This window comes from Hemibagrus wyckioides, linkage group LG24, assembly GCF_019097595.1.
Source record: "Hemibagrus wyckioides isolate EC202008001 linkage group LG24, SWU_Hwy_1.0, whole genome shotgun sequence".
Lineage (NCBI taxonomy): Eukaryota > Metazoa > Chordata > Actinopteri > Siluriformes > Bagridae > Hemibagrus > Hemibagrus wyckioides.
Genome location: NC_080733.1, coordinates 4,412,464 through 4,431,407, shown reverse-complemented (window position 1 = coordinate 4,431,407; position 18,944 = coordinate 4,412,464). Strand labels below are relative to the sequence as shown.

Below are 18,944 nucleotides of genomic sequence, written 5' to 3'. Positions count from 1 at the left end.
CCACTATAACCTGTCGTATCGTATTGTAGCAGAATTAAATATTAAATCTGCCTCAGGATTCAAATCATATTGCATGGTGTGGAAGCCTGAGGTTACACTTGCTAACAGTCACAAGCTCTGACATGGCTATATATGAATTATTAGCATTTAAACTGGAATGTGAATTATAATGTCTCAGTGCTCTGCTCTGTGGCTCAGAGTTATGATATCATCCAGTATAATTAAAGTAATAGTATGCACATGGGTCACTACAGAGGGAGGTGCTGGACATTTTTTGAGAATGGTTCTGAAGCTTGTTGTAACGAGAAAGCTGAAATCTTTCCATCTCCTTCTCTCTCTCTATAGACAGATGGATTGCAGTTTTCAGCAACAGTCTGTGATATTGGAGACACCAAGCCAGCTCAGCTCACTCTGGCCCGAGTGAGAGCTCAGCGTGTCAGTGTGATAAAACAACGTTCTGTCATTGAATTAGAGCCGATGTCAGCGACACCAGAACTTCACTTTTAACCTAAGGACATATTTTAATGATAAAGGTTAAACAATGATGTGTTTTAGAGGATATATTTAGAGAATAAAAAAATTCTCTAACCTTAGAGTCACTGACTTAAGAAGCGATGCCTTTATGGTGAGTGTCCTCTTTAAAGTCCATTAGTGATTACAGGTACATCTTGCATTGATCTGGAGGACCGAAGCCGGTCATGAATCTCCTGCCTCGTCTCCTTGCTCTTCACTCTCTTCACTGCAGTGAGCTCAGTTCTTTGACAAGTGCCCTTGACCCATGTGCCTGTGGCATTAAAGAACAGCCAGCTGCCACTTCCTGTCTCTAGGAAATGGTCCAGACTTCTGGATCCAGATGTGGCCTAACAGTAAATAACAGCTGAGCCAGGGTTAATCCTGGCGCTAATTCAACTAAAGATACAGGCATCAAGATCATTCATCAGTATCTTTTCCATCTATCAAGAAGTAGCTTCCGCTATCAGTGGAATCACACATTAAGCATCAGAGATGTGCAGAGATATTTATTAGATTCAAATGATAAAATACAGCGCTTCAGGGACGACTTCCAACCCGGAAGTGATCATCTCTCTGGATCCTTTGACAAAAATCCAGTAGGTTTTTTTTTCCATTAGCTTTTGGATTATTCCAGAAAATAAACCAACAAACGTTTAGGATTCTTACATTTTTCAACAAGATACAAATGAACACAACTTCCAATAGTAAAAAAACTAAAGTTATAAATGCTATAAACAAAGTACACTACAGTCACATGACTTCACCATCACCATCGCTAATCTTTTAACTCTTTTAATTTTTATTGAAAAACATCTTTCCTGATAAGGATCCACTTTGGTCTTTCTGTGGACGAATCTGAATGAAGAAAAAGCTTGAGTTGGAAGATTGCAAGAGTGTGTTATTAGTATAAACACAGTGAGTGTGTAGTAGATGTGTTTTTGTGTTTGGTGTGATGGCATTTAATGTCCCCGACAACCTCTCTAGTGCAATTTTGTCCATTGTTAGCAACCAGACACGTCAAAGCTGAACAAAATCGTGAGTGGGGTTTTACTGATGTCTTTTATCTTGTGTTGGATCACAGAACTTATTTCAGATTACAGTCATTTAACCAAAAACTAATTAAAAAAACTCAAAAGATTTTGAGACGATTTAATCAGAAAAGTTAAAATGCTGACTAATTTCCAGGTTTTAGGACACACTTCTGCTGCATTTTTTATTAGCTGGGTTTTTTTTTTGTTTTTTGCCTTCCCTTTTTTCATGGCGTCGTTGCACTAAGGAACAAACAATGAATATTTAATATCTTGAAAAATGAAAGACAATGTGATACACATAATAAAATCACGATTGAAACACCCAACCGAACCATAACACTGAATCAAAATTCTAGCTACAAAACTAGATAACACACTGCCAAAGAAAAAGCAATAAGGCATTCTTGCTGAAAACAAATCTCAACCAAGTCTGATCTATTTATGTAGACGACCACATGATGCACAATTTCCTAATGAAGTGCATCACTATAAATTCAAGGTCAGGTGCAGGCCAGTCAGAGCCTATTGTCTTTAGCTAAATTATTATTCACTGAAAGGAATGCCTTTCCAAAAAAAAAAAAAGAAAGAAAGAAAAAGAAAGTTAGAAAGGACACGGCAAACGTCTGGCTCTGGCTCGCTTTATATGCAGGTGAAAAGAATAATGAGTAATCATCAAGGAAATGATATTTGCTAAAATAAAATGATTAATTAAATGATATCTTAGTCCTTAACATCTATTCTAGGGATTTAATCACTCCATAGGACAAGATTTAAAAATCAATCATACACACAATGATATTGCATGATATCTGATCACATTTCTACAATATAGACACACTATCTGCAGTACTGTATAAATCTACACACACCAGTATTCAGGATCTTTGCTTGTTAATCCACACATATTGTTTACGCTCCCCAGGGCGATCATGATATTGTGTTTTGGTACATTTTCTTCCATGGGTTTCCTCTGGGTTCTCTGGTTTCCTCCAATATTTCTAAAACTTGCTAAGGATGGATTGGTTACACCATGCTGCCCCTAGGATGTCTGTGTGTGTGTGTGTGTGTGTGTGTGTGTGTGTCTGCACCCAGTGATGAACTAGCATTCGACCCATGCTGTTCCCAGGAACGCAAACAGAAATTCAAGTTTATAAGACAAATGATCTGGGCAGCAAACCAAGAACATCCTCAGCCAAGTTAGCAATAAGAGGGAATTTCACTAACAACACTGCAGGATGCATTTGGCAGCAACCTGGATATTAGTAGTTTAGTCAAAACATGTAAGGAATTTTACAAAAAATGATTGGGAGGTCTTTCTCATCTCACCGTCTTTGATAGAGGTGACTCTCTTTCCCAGCTTTAATGATTTGAACACATAGCTGTACTGAGAGAAAGCAAAGCACTGTGACACAGCGTGTCAGTCCAGATGTACAGTAATCTGGGGAAGAAATGGTCACGATTCTATGAAGAGAGAAATTGAAATATTGAGTCTGGGGAATCCAATATCTCCAGCTTGCCTACAGTGAAAATCTCAAGTGTGATGTTATTGTAAAATCTGAGGAATAAAATAATTATATTTAACTTCACGAGGAAGCTACACTACAATAAAATGATATATTTATCTTGAATATGAGAATGTTTACTGAATATTTCTTATTAGGAAATGATTATAAATGGAATATAATATAAATCAGCCTGTTGTTAGATGAGACAGTTCTTCATTTCTTCATTCTTTTCCAGATGATTTTGCTTCTTTCTAGCAATTAATTCCTAAAATTATAGTATACTGCAGATTTTCTGCAAATAGGTTTAATAATTGTTAATTTGGCTTATTGTAATTTCATGAAAGGAAATACATGCTCCATGGGGATGTGGTAGCTTAGTGGTAAAGATGTTGGGCTACTAATCAGAAGGTCCACCAAGCTGCCAGTGCTGGGGCCCTTGAGCGAGGCCCTTAACACTCAATTGCTCAGCTGTATAAAAGGAGATAAATTGCTCTGCATAAGGGTGTCTGCCAAATGTAAAAATCTATTAAGCTTTATTTTCAAATAAAGATATTTTCACTTGCTAAGAAGACATTTTTGCTGTTATATATTTTTCTCAAAAACTAAGCTATTGTCTTGAAGAACGTCTCTGAATGAAATAAAAATTATTCCCAAATATAGAGTTTCATGAAGTGAATCAAAGTGTTGTTTAATATTTAAACCCCATCAGTTTTGTTATGCTAAGGAAGCATAATTTAGACTATTATTTTGTAATATAATATAAATAATACTGGTATTATTTTTCAAAGAAAAACATAAATAAAGGTTTTCTGCTTATTGTGTTGGGTCATTTAATTTTATTATTATTTTTTCTTTAATAAAAGTTCAATGGAGTAATGTGTAAATTAATAATTAATATATATATATATATATATATATATATATATATATATATATATATATATATATATATATATATATATATATATATTACTGTCAATGAACATGATCAGTGTGCTATATATTGATATAAAGGATTTCTGATATAATGTTTATATTCTGTAATATTTATAATATAATATTTATCGTATTAGGCTAAAATTAACCAGTGGCTTATTTGGGCCTGTTACTTAGACTTCTTAAGTCATTTGATCTTATAGAGAAATAGGTGAAAGTGTGGGTAGACAAAGAATATATATAATCAAATGCATTGTCAATTAAAGGGCGTACAAAGTGTCTTAGGAGTTTCTGAAAGCATCATTCTTCTTGTGACTCGTTATAATGATGTACAGAGCCTCTGTCTTTGGAACATATCCAATTTGATTAGAAATAACAATTCAACTCATCCTGTCTCTTGACACAGCTCGTTTTCCCAGATAGTGTCCTTTTTAGGGAAGATTGATGAGGTGGATATCGTGGGCCAGTGAATTAAAGTGAAGCTTTTCACTTATATTAAGCTTCAAGTGGACCTTTATCTATGTTTTTCCTCTGCATGATTGACTCACAGGAGATTGTCGATGAGCCTTCATACCTGCATGCTCTTTTCTTCTCCTGATAATGTCATTACAGTCATGAGATCAACATTGTATTTACTTTGTACTCATAATGCTTGTAGGGTTGAAGGACATCATATGTGCTCTGATTTATTAAACTTTGCATTGTTATGGCTAATAGAGATATGATCAAGGTTAAAAAGAACAAAAATAATGAGCATTCGTCTCTTACTAAAGGGAGATTGGAGTTAATGGCCTGGTGCAGATGGTAAAGCTGTAAAGATTGTATTTCCACACCGGAGAAACTCTGAGTTGTAGATAAACAACACAAAATCAATATCTCAAGAGACATTTGGTTTATTCAGAATGTGATGCTTCCATGACCTTGTTTTTGATTGTTGGATTTTTTAGCGTATGTGAAGGTAACAGGTTTATTTTACTCACACCATCTATTAAAGGTACTTTGTTAATTTATTCATTCCGAGTATTTATCTTCACTTGATCCTGCTCTGGCTCACTGTGAATACTGGAACTACTCCTGGAAATTCTGAACATCACGCAGACGTATGTTCCCATCCAAAAGTATTGGAACAACAAAGCCAAGTCTATTCTTTTTCCTATACACCTAAAACATTGGGGTTTAAGACCAAAAGATGAATATGAGACGATGGATCAGAAGTACTGCTTTCATTTCCTAAAATAGATGTATTAAACAACTGGCACCATATGTTTAAACCCAATCATTTTTTAAGTAAAAAAGAATTTTGGAGCATGTGACTAGTGTTTCTTGTTGCTTAGATAAAACAGTAAGAGCTGTGGACGTGGTTTGAGTCCTTGATTTCACCTGTGAAGACATTATTTGCTGTTAAAAAGGATAAACCAACATGAAAATCAGAGAAATGTCTTTGGGAGAAAAGCAAGCCATACTGAGGCAGGGAAAAGGGAAAAGTCAATCAGAGCCACGGCACAAGCATTAGGTATCATTAATACAATGATGAGGAACATTTATCATTCTTCGAAAAGAAATAAACCACTGGTGTTCTGAGGTTCTTCAGAGCTGTGAAGAAAATCCCCACATGCAGTGACATTACCAATAACCTCTACAGGGCAGGAATGAATCTATCACAATCTACCCTTTGAATAAGACTATAGAGGCCATACCACTCATAAGCTGTAAGACACAGAAAGATTGTGTCAGGAGCAGGTGCCTCCATGGGAAAAAAAAAACAGACCCAAATACAGGGATAAAATGGCAGACGAGGGGTTTATTAAGAAAATAACAAAAACAGACACAGTAGGACAAAAGAACAATGGGGGGGGGGCTAAGCAACAAGAACACAAAGCAGGATACAGGGAAACAAAACCAGGGAACAAGAGACAAGGACTCAGCAAAAAAACAAGGACAAGACAGCAGGTATAAATAGAGAGGGTAATTAGAGAGACATAACGATGTGGGGGTGAGGGAAAAAGAATCGGACAGGGCAAACACGTGACAACACATAAAGTAAACAGAAGCACATGGGAACATAATAACAAAGCCTTGCCAGATCTCCTGCTGGACAGTCTATGACCGATTAAAATTCACAAAGAAATACAGAGAAGTGCCTCAAAAGTTCTGGAACTAAGATGAACCTGGTTGTGAATCTTTTCTGATGGTAGTGTGAGATGTGGAGAATGATGTAGCCTGGCTCTTAACGTATCACATAAAGATCATATTCCATTATTATATTCAACATTCTGCACTACTTCTAGGTTCCTATTTAAACGTAAGCGAACGTGTGATATCGAGCATGTTAACCACTTTCTTGACCTGAAAAAGGTCCGATTTTCCTCATGTCTAATCTCTTCTATTGACGCACATGCTCAGACGACACGCTGATGGATTAGATGTGAAATGGTTCATCTGGTTTTCTGGAGTCCATGCCAGCTTGAGTGCAGACTGTCATTAAAGCAAAAAAAAAAAGAAAGAGGGAGCTAACCTAATACATTTAAATACTTCAGAGCTTAGACATAAGAAAAATCTGACCTTCTGAATAAAGCAGTTAACATAGTGACATATTCGATTACTTTTAAATAGGAACCTAGAAATAGTGCAGAATTTTGAATAGTAAATATTGTAGATGTTTAACATTTACTTTGCTTCCTTTAAATATTTCAAAATTCCAAAAGCTTCTATTTATTTCATGTTCAAAATGAAAATCCCATATCTCAGACGTCTGGACTGTATATAGTAGCAGTTACAGAAGAATAAACCCTGAATTCAGTCATTTTGACCTGACCTAAGAGTTCATGTCACACCAGTCCTTAAAACGAATCATGAGTCAGAAAAGCACTTGACTTTTGCCAGATAAAAGGCGTGACATCATTTCCAGCATGATTTATTAAGGAAAGGGAAAACAGGAAAGGTGTGTGTCAAATTAGCATCATTTATCACATGTACTGTATATCACATCAACAACATGTGGTAAGTGTGACAGAATTAAAAACCTTCAACATGTTCACTTTTATATACTGTATATATCTATACATTTTCATAAAATTTTAATAGAAACTACTTGTGAATCCCCATTAGTGCTATGTTAGTGTTTTAGGGTTTTCGTTAAAAAAAAACATACAATATTTCGAAAATGGTGCACAGATTGATGATGTTGAAGGAGACCACTACCTGCAGCAGTAGAGATGATTTCCTGATGCTGTACATTACGATTTCTCTTCACTGGAACTCAACCCCTCTTCCAATCCCTGTGTACACAAAGCACAGAGCTCCATGAAGACATGGTGTGAGAAGGTTGGGGTGAAAGAACTGGAGTGTCCTGCACTGAGCCCTGACTCTGACTCAACCCCACTAAACACCTTTGGGATGAACTGGAACACGGTCTGAACCCCAGACCTCACTAATCTGATCTCATTAATGCTCTTGTAGCTGAAAGATCACTAATCCCCACAGCCACGCTCCAACATCTAGTGGAAATCCTTCACAGAAGAGTGGAGCGCATTATAACAATAGAGAGGAAATAAATCTGGAGTGAGATGTGTGAGATTGGTCAGTTTGTCCCCACAGTTTTGACTGTATTTTGTTGACATTTAAGTAATCAAGTAATCAGATGTGTCTCTGAATCAGATGGTCTGACTGCAAATTGGCTGTTACTGTCGCCGTTCCCTGAGAGGCCACACTCATTACTCACTAATGACCATTTTATCGTGTGTGGACAGTTCAAATCGCCCAAATCTCCTCACTCACTTTGTGTAGTCAGGCAGTAATCATTTTCTTTCCATTATTTGTCCATAAGCAGCTTTATAGGATTTAATATATTTGGGCCTGTTAGTTAGCATGGTAGTGGAACCATGATTACTTTAGACTGGGATATAAATGTGCAGATGGAGAAAGAGAAAACTGGTCCCATCTGTGTTGCTATCAAAGCTATGAATTTATCCATCCATCTATAGATGCTTCCCATGATTGCACTTGTTTTTCTATCCATTATGATTCAGCTAATTAATTATTCTTTAGCGATCAGCTATGTATTTTTAAAATGATTTCTTGAGCAGTTCATTCAGTAGAATATGCTAACTGTTTTTGAATGAACTGAAGATTTTTGATCATGCTGAAGAGTGCTGAACGGTTAGTAACTCTTGACCTTTACAATTTACCAAGGCAGTGTTCACTGTGTGGCACAGTCTCTCTTTTTTCCAAGACCTGAAATGATGTTTTTGTTCTTCTTCTGAAAAAAGATCTCTGTATAGCAGATACCTATTAGAGAAATTTATGACTATTATTATCTCACTATAAAAGAAGAGTCGAGATTCTGTCAGTATGATGATTATGAAATTATAAAGCCTTCAGCGCAAAAAAATCAAATCCAATTTATATTAGGTGTGATTCCAGTTTATAGAGGAAAATATTTAGCTGATTAGAACACTTCACCCTGCACCTCTCCTCAGGTCTTGAATATATTCAATTAAATTCCCCTACAATGTACAAAATAAAGTGGATAGAAATGAGAAATGCCTTGAGGTTTTAAAAAAATAGCCCGGCTAATAATTTGACAGAAAAGCCATGGCTGTTTCGTGGAATCGATACCTGAGATAAAAGCGCAGTGTAAGACATAAACAGCTGTCCGCATCGTAAATGAAATTTCCTTAAGGGACTGAATGAAATCAAGTTAAATTCTTGTTCAACATCTGCCAGCATCATCTGGCACCAAGGTCAGTGTGTGAGTTAAAACGGTCTCATGAGTGTGTGTTGTGCATCTGAAAAATGTGGAGAAAGACAAATCAGAATAGATTACACTGTGTTAAAGATGATAATGCCTGGCACAGAAATCTGAGGTAAAATCTTGCAGCAGTCTTTCGATTCATTCACTTATATACTATAGACTTAAAGCTCAACATTCATACAGAAGATTCTTTGAACATACTTGAAATATTGCATGACCTTATCACAGGCAATTATGAAAGAGGATGAGTTCGCTTTGAGTCTGGTTTCTTTGACTCAATGTTTTTTCCTCTTGTATGTTGTCTCGAGGTTTTTGCCACCGTCACCTCATGCTTGCTCATTTATCCAGATATCTACAAAGCTGCTTTGTGAAAATGTTCATTGTAAAAAACACATTTAGAAAATAGCTCCTGTCTGCTAAAGCTTTACAATAGTGCTTATATTTCATATATCCATTTCACTGTGCTTACTATATAAAATTTTACGTCCTACTTTAAAACATTTACTACAGTAGCATTAACAATGTTGAAAAGGACAGTTTTCAGAAATACAAATTTTGACTTAATATGTGATTGGTTTTTCAGATGAAGATGAAAAGCAAGAAAGGTCACCAGTTTTTATTAGAAAAAATATTTAACAGGGTTCTACAAATGAATTCGAGCTAGCCAATGTGAGCAAAGTTTCTTTGGGATCTGTTTCCGTTAGATATCCTAAACCACAACATTTACCCAGAGTGTGTCTGAAATGTCACTGAATCTGCCTTTATATTAAAAAAAAACACTGCTGTATAAAAGCAATATCACACATGCAGTTTACAGACCCTATCCAGAGCAACTGAGGTTTAAGGGTCTTGCTCAAGCACCTAGCAGCAGCACTTTGGCAGTCCTTGTATTTGTGACCATTCTGCCACTGCTCCCACATCTTACCCACTGAGCTACCACTTCCCAATCATCAGCTGAATATCAGAGCATCTGTGAATACTACCATTATAACTGCACTGTAACTGCTCATGTGATGTTGCTTAAATATAAATAACAAGTCCGATGGTGTCGATGGGGATGCCTTTGCTGCCAGTGTCAGTGTCAGCTGGGACCAGGAGTGTGTTTGGATCAATTACACAGTCTAATCAGTTCATTTTGTTGGTAACAATGATAATTCCATATAAATATAACATTAACAATAATGAGAGTCTCTCGAGAGATGGATGGATGGATGGATGGACTACTGGAAAATGCACTGATCAGCTGAGAAGTTCAAGTGCTTTACACCTATCTGCGAAACACTAAAAGAATGGCAAGTCAGAATTATAAATGATGTAGGATTATTTGTATCACTTAGTCCTTGTAACTGGTTTAATTCTGACCACCGTTACAATCTGCGTTGTGTTGTCCTTGATAAATTGGGAAATTGGATCTACTGCTGATCTGGAGAGTTTATTGGTGTACCTGCATGGCATAAACAGAGTACAGCATTGAATTCTGTGCATTTGGTGTTCTGAAATCCTATTACCTCTCCTCAGTACGGTCAAGCACAGACTGAGGACATCATGACGCCAGCACATATAAAACATAAAACTGTCTCCGAAACACAACTAATATTGTAATCGAAACAAAATTAAGACATTCACTTACACAAAGGAATACAAAACAAATAAGAAAGGGATTTTTAGTGGAATACAGTAATTCACAGCACTATGTACTCTCATGAATATTAATATCCACTACACACTAGAGCAGGTGATTCAGGCTGGAGTAAAATTAAGCAGAATTGAGATGGACAAACTAACCCATGCCATTTTATATATCTATTAACTACATGAGTCTGACTTTTTAGTTGTTTCTAATGGTTTTAGTGGCACAGGTACCTTTACTGACAAACAGCACCAGAATCCCCCTTCAGTCCTGACCTTGGGTTACAATCTGCTTGGATTTTGCTTATTTTCTCCTGTGTCTTTGTGGCTTTCTTCCGGATTCTCCAGTTTTCTCCAGCTTCCCCAAAACATACGTGTAAGTGGGCCAGGTACCAGCTCCGGAAACTCCAGATCCCAGTGACACTGGCCAGTATAAAGCACTTAGTCATAATGAATGAATGAAAAACCACTTTCAGGTACAGGGTGACTTTTAAGAATATGGGGCAGTTTCAACATAGAAAATGCAGCGGAAGAGCCAGAAATCTGTCTTCAACTGATTAATAATCCTTTAAGGTAATCTGCTAAAGGAACAGGAGAAATTCAGTGAGATACTTTTTCACTATCTGGCAGAGGTATTTGGCACCGAAGTCAGTGAGAGGAAGTATTAGGAGAAATGCTTTACTTTGCAAAGTGAAATATATGGATTGCATAACAGCTGTGAAACATGATGGACAACCAGAGGCACAAATTTTTTTAATAAATTCAAATGTGTGAATTTTATAATCATACTCTCCGTTGTGGTTCCCTTTTGAGTCTGGTTCTTCTCAAGGTTACTTCCTCATGTCATGTTTTGCTATCATTAACTTTGGCTAACTCATTAGGGAATTTATACATTTAAAATTACATACTCAATTTATATATTTCTATAAAGCTGCTTGGTGAGAATGTTCATTGGCACAGTGGTAAATTGGATAATGTCTCAAATGTCAGAACAAGCTGTGTAGAAGCTCAACAATATGCAGATGACATCATTTGGTTTCATGCTCTTGTGAGTGTGTGTGTGTGATGCTCTTGTGAATATATTGTTGAATTGCTGTATGACAGGTTCCATATACATGCAAATTGGCAAAATAAAGTAATTCTGATTCTGAAATTGTCTAATGAAAAAGTCTAATGAGACACAGTCATTTATTTTGCATCATAAAAGAACCTTTTTAATGCAGAGTGAAAGGTAAAGCTATAAATCATGACAGGACAACCAGAGGCACAAATGTTCAATGAATTAAAATGTGCGAATTTTGATTGAGGAGACACCTGAGAATATCGTCGCTGCCTTGCAGTTCTGAGTTTTGATCCTGAGTCTGTATGAAGGTTCTGCTCATGGTTTTTCACATCTCCCAAAACAAACCAGAAGGTTAATTGGTTAATCCAAATTGCCCTTAGATGTAAATAAGCATGCAAATGTGTGTGTGTGAGATGCCAAGTGATAGACTAGCATCCTGGGCTTGTGCCCAGTATCCCTCTGGGATAGGCTCCAGATCTACCGTGACCCTGACCATGATAAAACAGTTATGAATGATTTTGAAGTCTCATCAGTACGGCAAAACAAGGGTTAGCTGGTTTGTGGGACGTTCCGTGACGACTCAGTGACAGCTCAGCCATGTTTGCGGTGCACTTCAGCCTGCAGGGCATTTAGTGAAAAATAAATTGAAATGATAAATGCATTTTAGATTCATTTTGATTCATTATTCTGCACTTCTGGCAAAACAACTGATTATGAAATAATGGCAAAAACACAATTTCAGCTGTGCGGCCAAAGACATATCTCTCTTTTTTAATATCAGGTGGCTTTTTATTATTGTTTGCCATGATGCTGTAGTTCTAGGTTGTTTCCTGTTTTTTTTTTGTTTGTTTTTTAAAAAACATCCTAATACTAATGTTTGGTCTATAATAAAAATTTAGAAAGTCTTCCTGCCTTTCTCTCTGTCTGTCTGCCTGTCTCTCTATAGGGCCTCTCTCTCCCTGCCTGTCTCTACATGTCTCTCTTTCTCTCTCTCTTTTTCTCTCTCTCTCTCTCGCTGTCTGTCTCTCCCTGTCTGTCTCTCTGTGTCTCCCTGCCTGTCTCTCACTGTCTGTCTCTCACTCTGTATCTCCCTGCCTGTCATTGACTGTCTCTCTCTGTCTGTTTCTCTCTCTGTCTCTCTCTCTCTCTCTCTCTCTCTCCCTGCCTGTCTCTACATGTCTGTCTCTCACTCTGTATCTCCCTGTCTGTCATCCACTGTCTCTCTCTCTCTGTTTCTCCCTCTCTCTCTCTCTTTCTTTTTTTCTCTCTCTCTCCCTGTCTGTCTCTCCTTGTCTCTCACTCTGTCTCTCCATGTCTGTCTCTCCCTGTCTGTCTCTCTGTGTCTCCCTGCCTGTCTCTCACTGTCTGTCTCTCACTCTGTATCTCCCTGCCTGTCACTGACTGTCTCTCTCTGTCTGTTTCTCTCTCTCTCTCTCTCTCTCTCTCTCTCTCTCTCTCTCCCTGCCTGTCTCTACATGTCTGTCTCTCACTCTGTATCTCCCTGTCTGTCATTCACTGCCTCTCTCTGTCTGTTTCTCCCTCTCTCTCTCTCTCTCTCTTTCTTTTTTTCTCTCTCTCTCCCTGTCTGTCTCTCCTTGTCTCTCACTCTGTCTCTCCCTGTCTGTCTCTTTCTCTGTCTCTCTGTCTGTCTCCCTCTCTGTCTCCCTCCCTCTCTCTCTCTCTCTCTCTCTCTGTTGAACTACACATGCTATTCCTATGATTCCACTGTTCCTGACTCCTCCTGCTCTCCTGACCTGTCTGATCCACCCCGATGTCCTTCATCAAGTCTCATCACTTGGAAACCACTTGCTGCTGCTGAGGATGGACCACATGAACAGCCTGGAGTTACATGAAATTGCTGTGGATGGTAGCACTTAAAAACCATGAAGATGGCTCTAGACTGGGATTGATATGAACAGCTTTACTGCTATGTCTTAGGACTACAATTGCTGTGATAGCTTTAGGGCTGCGACTGGCACAAACACTTTTGCACTCAAGTCTCCATCAGTGAACAGTTCAACAAAATAGGCTTCAGTTTAAGCCTTCCTTTTTACACAAATGCTTTTGAGCATATAGTACACAGTTATAGAACGGAGATGATTTATAATCACACTCTCTGGTGTCACCCAGATGAGGGTGAAGTCAAGGTTTCTTCCTCATATCATCTCTGGGAGTTTTTCCTCGCTATCATTGCCTCTGGCTTGCTCTTTAGGGATTTTAAAATTAATTTTTTTTAAATGGATATCCTGAATTTATATATTTCTGTAAAGCTGCTTTGTGACAAGGTCTGTTATTACAGTGGTGGATTGAATCTCCACCGCCGTCTCAAAAGTCACAACAAGCTGGATAGAAGCCCAACAATATGCAGATGACATGATTTAAACCACTGAACTGTATCTCACATGCGCTGTTGGTGTCACGTTCTTGTGTGTGTGTGTGTGTGAGTGATGCTTTATGACTGATTCCCTGTGCATGCAAATATTCTTGGTGAAATAAAGTGACTCTGATTCTGAAACCTCACATAACCACCTTAGATCTGTTGACCTGTAATCACATGTTGCTGTTCATTTCTCTGCAATGAAGCTTGGAATTTTAGTGCAAATATGTATATTTATATAGTATTAAATACCTTTTTGAAATATACCCCTGAAAGTTTGCTTTTCTTTTTTATTAATCCAAGATTAGGGGATATGAGGAAATCCTTGAATAAATCTCACATTTGTGCTTTGCCAAGATTGCATACATGGAATAAGCTAAGTGCATGCCTGAAAGGATTTAAATATCATTTAGCAGTACTCTAAGAACATGGAAAAGCAGAATTCTTGCTCTGTCGTGGTCTCTCCCTTCTGTCATTCTGTCACCACATCAATAGTTTATGCAGTTTTTGCCTTAAATGAGGACATATCATGGAATTTTGCTTTCCATTACCAGGAATTTCTGTCGTTCATGCGAGCTAGTTTCACAACACTTTGTACTTATAAAACACCCTCTTACATTTAATCTGTATCTAATATAGAGGCTAAATTTAAAATTCGCCCTACAATTTAAGCAGATTCTCATTAATAAAGACACCTAACAGTCTCCCTGTGCTTTGCGAAGACAAATGTAATTAGCATTGATTATAAGTCAATCAAATCCCATTCTTCAGACACGCTAAGACGCACTGAGGGGCGAAATTTAATGTAATTATTAGCATGAATATGAGGTTTAATTGCAGCACTAGGAGGAAAAAAAAAAATCTTCAGCTGAAGAGAGTAAAATGTTCCTGAGAGACAAAAATTATTTCCTGTTTTTCCTTCTACAAAATGCCTGTGCTAAATGTTTCAACGGGCCCTTAACGGGTTGAAACGCACCAGTATATAATCACAGCGCTCACAGAATTCTACATTGCCGCTTGCAGTAGTCAGTAGTACTTGAGCTTTTAATCTTATCTAAATTTCCCGAAAAAGAAATGCGTTATGCACAAGACTGAAACATAAAAAAGGAAAACATTGTGAGATCACTTTCAAAGACTGGACTAATATAATATTTCATAGGAGACTCGCTATTGACTTTTTTTAATTAACAATTAGATACAAATTGAATTATCTTGTGCTTCATGTCGTTGTTACGGCTGTAAGGTCGAACTGGAATAAGCATGCTACACCATATTGGCTTGAATTGTCTGACATTCGTCATTTAATATGTAAAATATGTAATCACAGTCAAGGACAATTAATTTACACAAACAAGACTATTGTATATATATATATGTATATATTGTGATTCTGCTGCTAATATCCTGTTTACAACTACAGCTGGTAAAACTACAAAAATGGGTTAAGTTACACCGACTGGAACATTTACATATGTTATATGATGTTCAGAAAACATGGCTAAGGTTGATAATGCATTGTAACCCTATTGTAGCTTTTAAGATGTTGGATTAAATAGTGTAGTCTTTGCTTGTTCTCTTTTGACTAAAATCGATTAGTCATTTTTGCACAGTTGTGTCTGTAGTGGCATGAGAAGATGATGAGTTTAAATTACATGTCGCCAAATCATAATTCATGTCCAATGCACAATGACAGTTTTCCATTTTTTAACAACTAAAGTGTGAGAGGGGAGCAAAGTAATTACGGGTAATGCTCTTAGTTAATCATGCTCACATCAAAACCTTCCCACACATCCAGTTCCAGGGGCGTAATTCAATGCCGAAGAGCAACCTTCAGTCGTGTTATACCACGGGTACTGAGAACTTCTCTATAGACAGGTTGTTGAGATCTGGTATGGTTCAAGACTCTATCCTCTCAGAAAGGCTTTGAAGAGATAGCATCTGGTTGAAGTCCCCAACACTGGTGTGAGAACACCAATCTGACAGTATTTCCTCAGACACCTGAGCCCCGGTCTCCTGCCTCTGGCTGGATGTCTGGCGCTTAAAAAGGAGCAGTCTTGGTACCTTCGTGGAGCTTGAAGTGCTGAGGAGAGACAGCATCCGCTGGTGGTACTTGGATTTGATTAACTTGGCAGAGCGGTGCAGGTCACCCAGGAAACAGTAGCAGATGGGGTTGAGGCTAGAGTTGGTGAGACCCAGCCACTGGGCGAATGGCCGGGTTTGTAGGATCCAGTGTGGAGAATGCGTCTCGTGGTCAATTAAAATATCAGTCACATACAGGGGCAGCCAGGAGACGGCGAAGAGCAGGACCAGGGTGACCACCACTTTTGCAATCTTCTTCCGTGTCTTCAAACACGAAGCGTACATCACCTGCGAGTGAGGGTCAAAGTCATTGAAATGCTGTGACGCACTCCAGAGCTTTCGTCCCGTAAGGAAACTGATGGTCAGGTTAAAAGCCACAGGTATGCAGTAGAGCATGATGAAGAGGAGGACATTATAAACCTGCTTGAGCCTTATCTGTGGCCACAACTCTCTGCAGACTGGAACTGCAATGTTAATCAAACAAATCTCATCCAACTTGATCATGAAAAGAAGCGGGGAACAGATGCTGGAGCTGAGAATCCACACAACGCCAATGGTAATGTAGATCTTTCTCTGGGTGAAGTAGGAACGGGCGTTCAGTGGGCTGTGGACACTGTAGTACCTGTTCACGCTGATGACCGTTAGGCTGAGTACACTGGCTGATACAGAGACTGCCTGGATGAAGGGCACAGCCCTGCATAGCAGATCCCCGTACACCCAGGCTGTGTAGATGGTATGGCCCAGGGTGATGGGCATGCAGATGCAGACTACCATCAGGTCACAGACAGCCAGGTTGATCAGTAAACTCTTGGTAGCGCTGACGCTCTGCACCCTCCTGTTTCTCTGGCTGGTGAGCATCCGAATCGCCGTGATGTTCCCCATGAAGCCCACCAAAAATGACAACGAGTACATTACGGTCAGGGAGATTGTGGTTGGCTCCTGGATGGTCAATAATAATGTTTTCTCCAGTTCACTGTTCTGGTGAGGGAACAAATCGCTGCTCTCCGCTCTGACGAACGAGCCGTTCAGCATCGATGACATCGGACCATGGAAATTGAATTCAGAGCAATTCATCTTTAAGTTTTACTCAAGCAAATCAAAATCTCCATGCATCCCCAAGCGCTCGAGACGGTACAACTGCAGCTTCAGATTTTGAATTACCAACATGCCTCAGTACATGTCGCTGTTGCCTTCCATCATTTCACCTCCTGGCAGTCACTAAAGTGTACCGAAAGGAACCTTCCCACAATATATCCAGCTGCCCTGCAATAAACCAAGATATTAGATGGTACACATTTATACACCTGTTTATTAAAAATGTATGCAGTTGCATGCAGTAGTGACTGGCATGCTGCCTGTGGAGCATAATTACTTCACAGGGGTGCATGACCACACATGATGCTTCAAATCAGTAGCGCATAGAGAGACACAGTGTTTTTTTCCCCCCAGATATCTAACATATTTCTATCAAAATTACTTTTGAAAAGCAACTTTTGCAAAATGTTTGCAAAGCTTTCCCTCTGATTTGGGTGTGAATCCCAGTAATTAATATGACACACAGCCACTTTTAATTAAAAAGGTGTTTGTTAGAAAAGTGAGCACGTACCATGATGACTGCGGGAAATGTTTCCAGTAAGAGATGCATCACTGGTGCTGTTTTTCTCCATGTTTCAGCCTCCTGAGAAAGGATTATTTCTACATGCGACCTCCGTATGGCATGGTTGAATTATGCACGCTTTCCTTCTAGAGAACACTCACTGCTGCTGAAAGTGATGCATCTGACTGTCCGCGCGCCTCTCTCTCTCTCTCTCTCTCTCTCACGCTCTTTCTCTCTCTCTTTCTCTCTCTCTCTCTCTCTGTGTGCATGTGTGCGACTCAAGCTGCTAATGCGCCTGTGCAATTCACTGAGCAGAAGCTCCATGAGTCATGTTTATATTGTGTTTTTTTTTTCATTCATTTTGCATGTCTTCAATGATTTTTTATTCATTCTTTAAAAATAATTCCATTTGCCCTTTCTAATAATTCCACCTTTATTCCTTTATTCCACCAGTATTATTTAAAATTCTACTGTCATGGATTTAACAAATTGCACTAGTAAAATAACAGAGATCACAAGTTTCTATTACATCAAATCACACCAGCATCTAATATGAAAAGGACATCTGTTATCAGTTACAACATAATTTCTAGTGTTTATTATTAACTCTTATGCTGCTGAAGATTTGTAATCTTGTTTAAGATATATAATATAAAACACTTGGACACCTGACCATCATTTCCAGATGTGCTTGTTGAACATATCATTCCAGGTTTTGTTCTGTTACTCTTTTCTTCTGTGAAGGTTCTCCACTAGATGTTGGAGCGTGACTGTGGGGGTTAGTGATCATTCAGCTACAAGAGCATTACTGATGTTGTAAGAGTGAGGAGGTCTGGGGTTCAGTCGGTGTTCCAGTTCATCCCAAAGGTGTTCAGTGGGGTTGAGTCAGAGTCAGGGCTCAGTGCAGGACACTCCAGTTCTTCCACTCCAATCTTCTCACACCATGTCTTCATGGAGCTCTGTGCTTTGTGTACAGGGGCATTGTCATGCTGGAACATTGTTTCGACAATTTTGTGCTTCCAAACTTGTGGAACAGATTCAAGAAATCTCACGGATGAGTGAAATGGTCACATGTCCACATAAGTACATTTGGCTATAGCTGTAACCCTTAGAGACAAAAAGGAGTGTTTGTATTTAAGTAAAAGGTTTGAGATTGGATTGTACTGATTACATTCACACCAATGTCTCTGATTAATGGCCTGTCACGCAGTGTGTATAGATCACAGGGAAGGTGTTTGCGAATTGATATTCTATCATACATAATGATGTGCTTAATGCATATGATATGATATTCCCATATTGCTCTTGTGTAAATATTTTAAAGCAGCCATTTAGCACTAATTATAATGTGTTAATTGCGCTGGGTATGTTTGAAGCAATTATTATTCACACTGCCAAGAGACCAACAGGAAGTGTTGAATCTAAAAGGATAATCATCATTATTCATTATTTAATTCCTAA

General features: G+C 38.4%; 1 protein-coding gene across 1 annotated transcript; it reads right to left on the bottom strand.

The window, feature by feature from the left end:
• Window positions 1-15,027: 15,027 nt before the first annotated feature.
• On the bottom strand, window positions 15,028-17,671 carry LOC131345242 (neuropeptide FF receptor 2). Its single transcript, XM_058378048.1, has 2 exons — window positions 17,493-17,671; window positions 15,028-17,149 (listed from the first exon to the last, which is right to left on the bottom strand). The coding sequence occupies exon 2, from the start codon at window positions 16,958-16,960 to the stop codon at window positions 15,704-15,706; it is 1,257 nt and encodes a 418-aa protein (XP_058234031.1). The 5' UTR covers window positions 16,961-17,149; window positions 17,493-17,671; the 3' UTR covers window positions 15,028-15,703.
• Window positions 17,672-18,944: the final 1,273 nt, after the last annotated feature.

Bases quoted from the DNA above. Each gene is read 5' to 3' on its own strand.
- LOC131345242 (XM_058378048.1), bottom strand. From the start codon at position 16,960: ATGAATTGCTCTGAATTCAATTTCCATGGTCCGATGTCATCGATGCTG.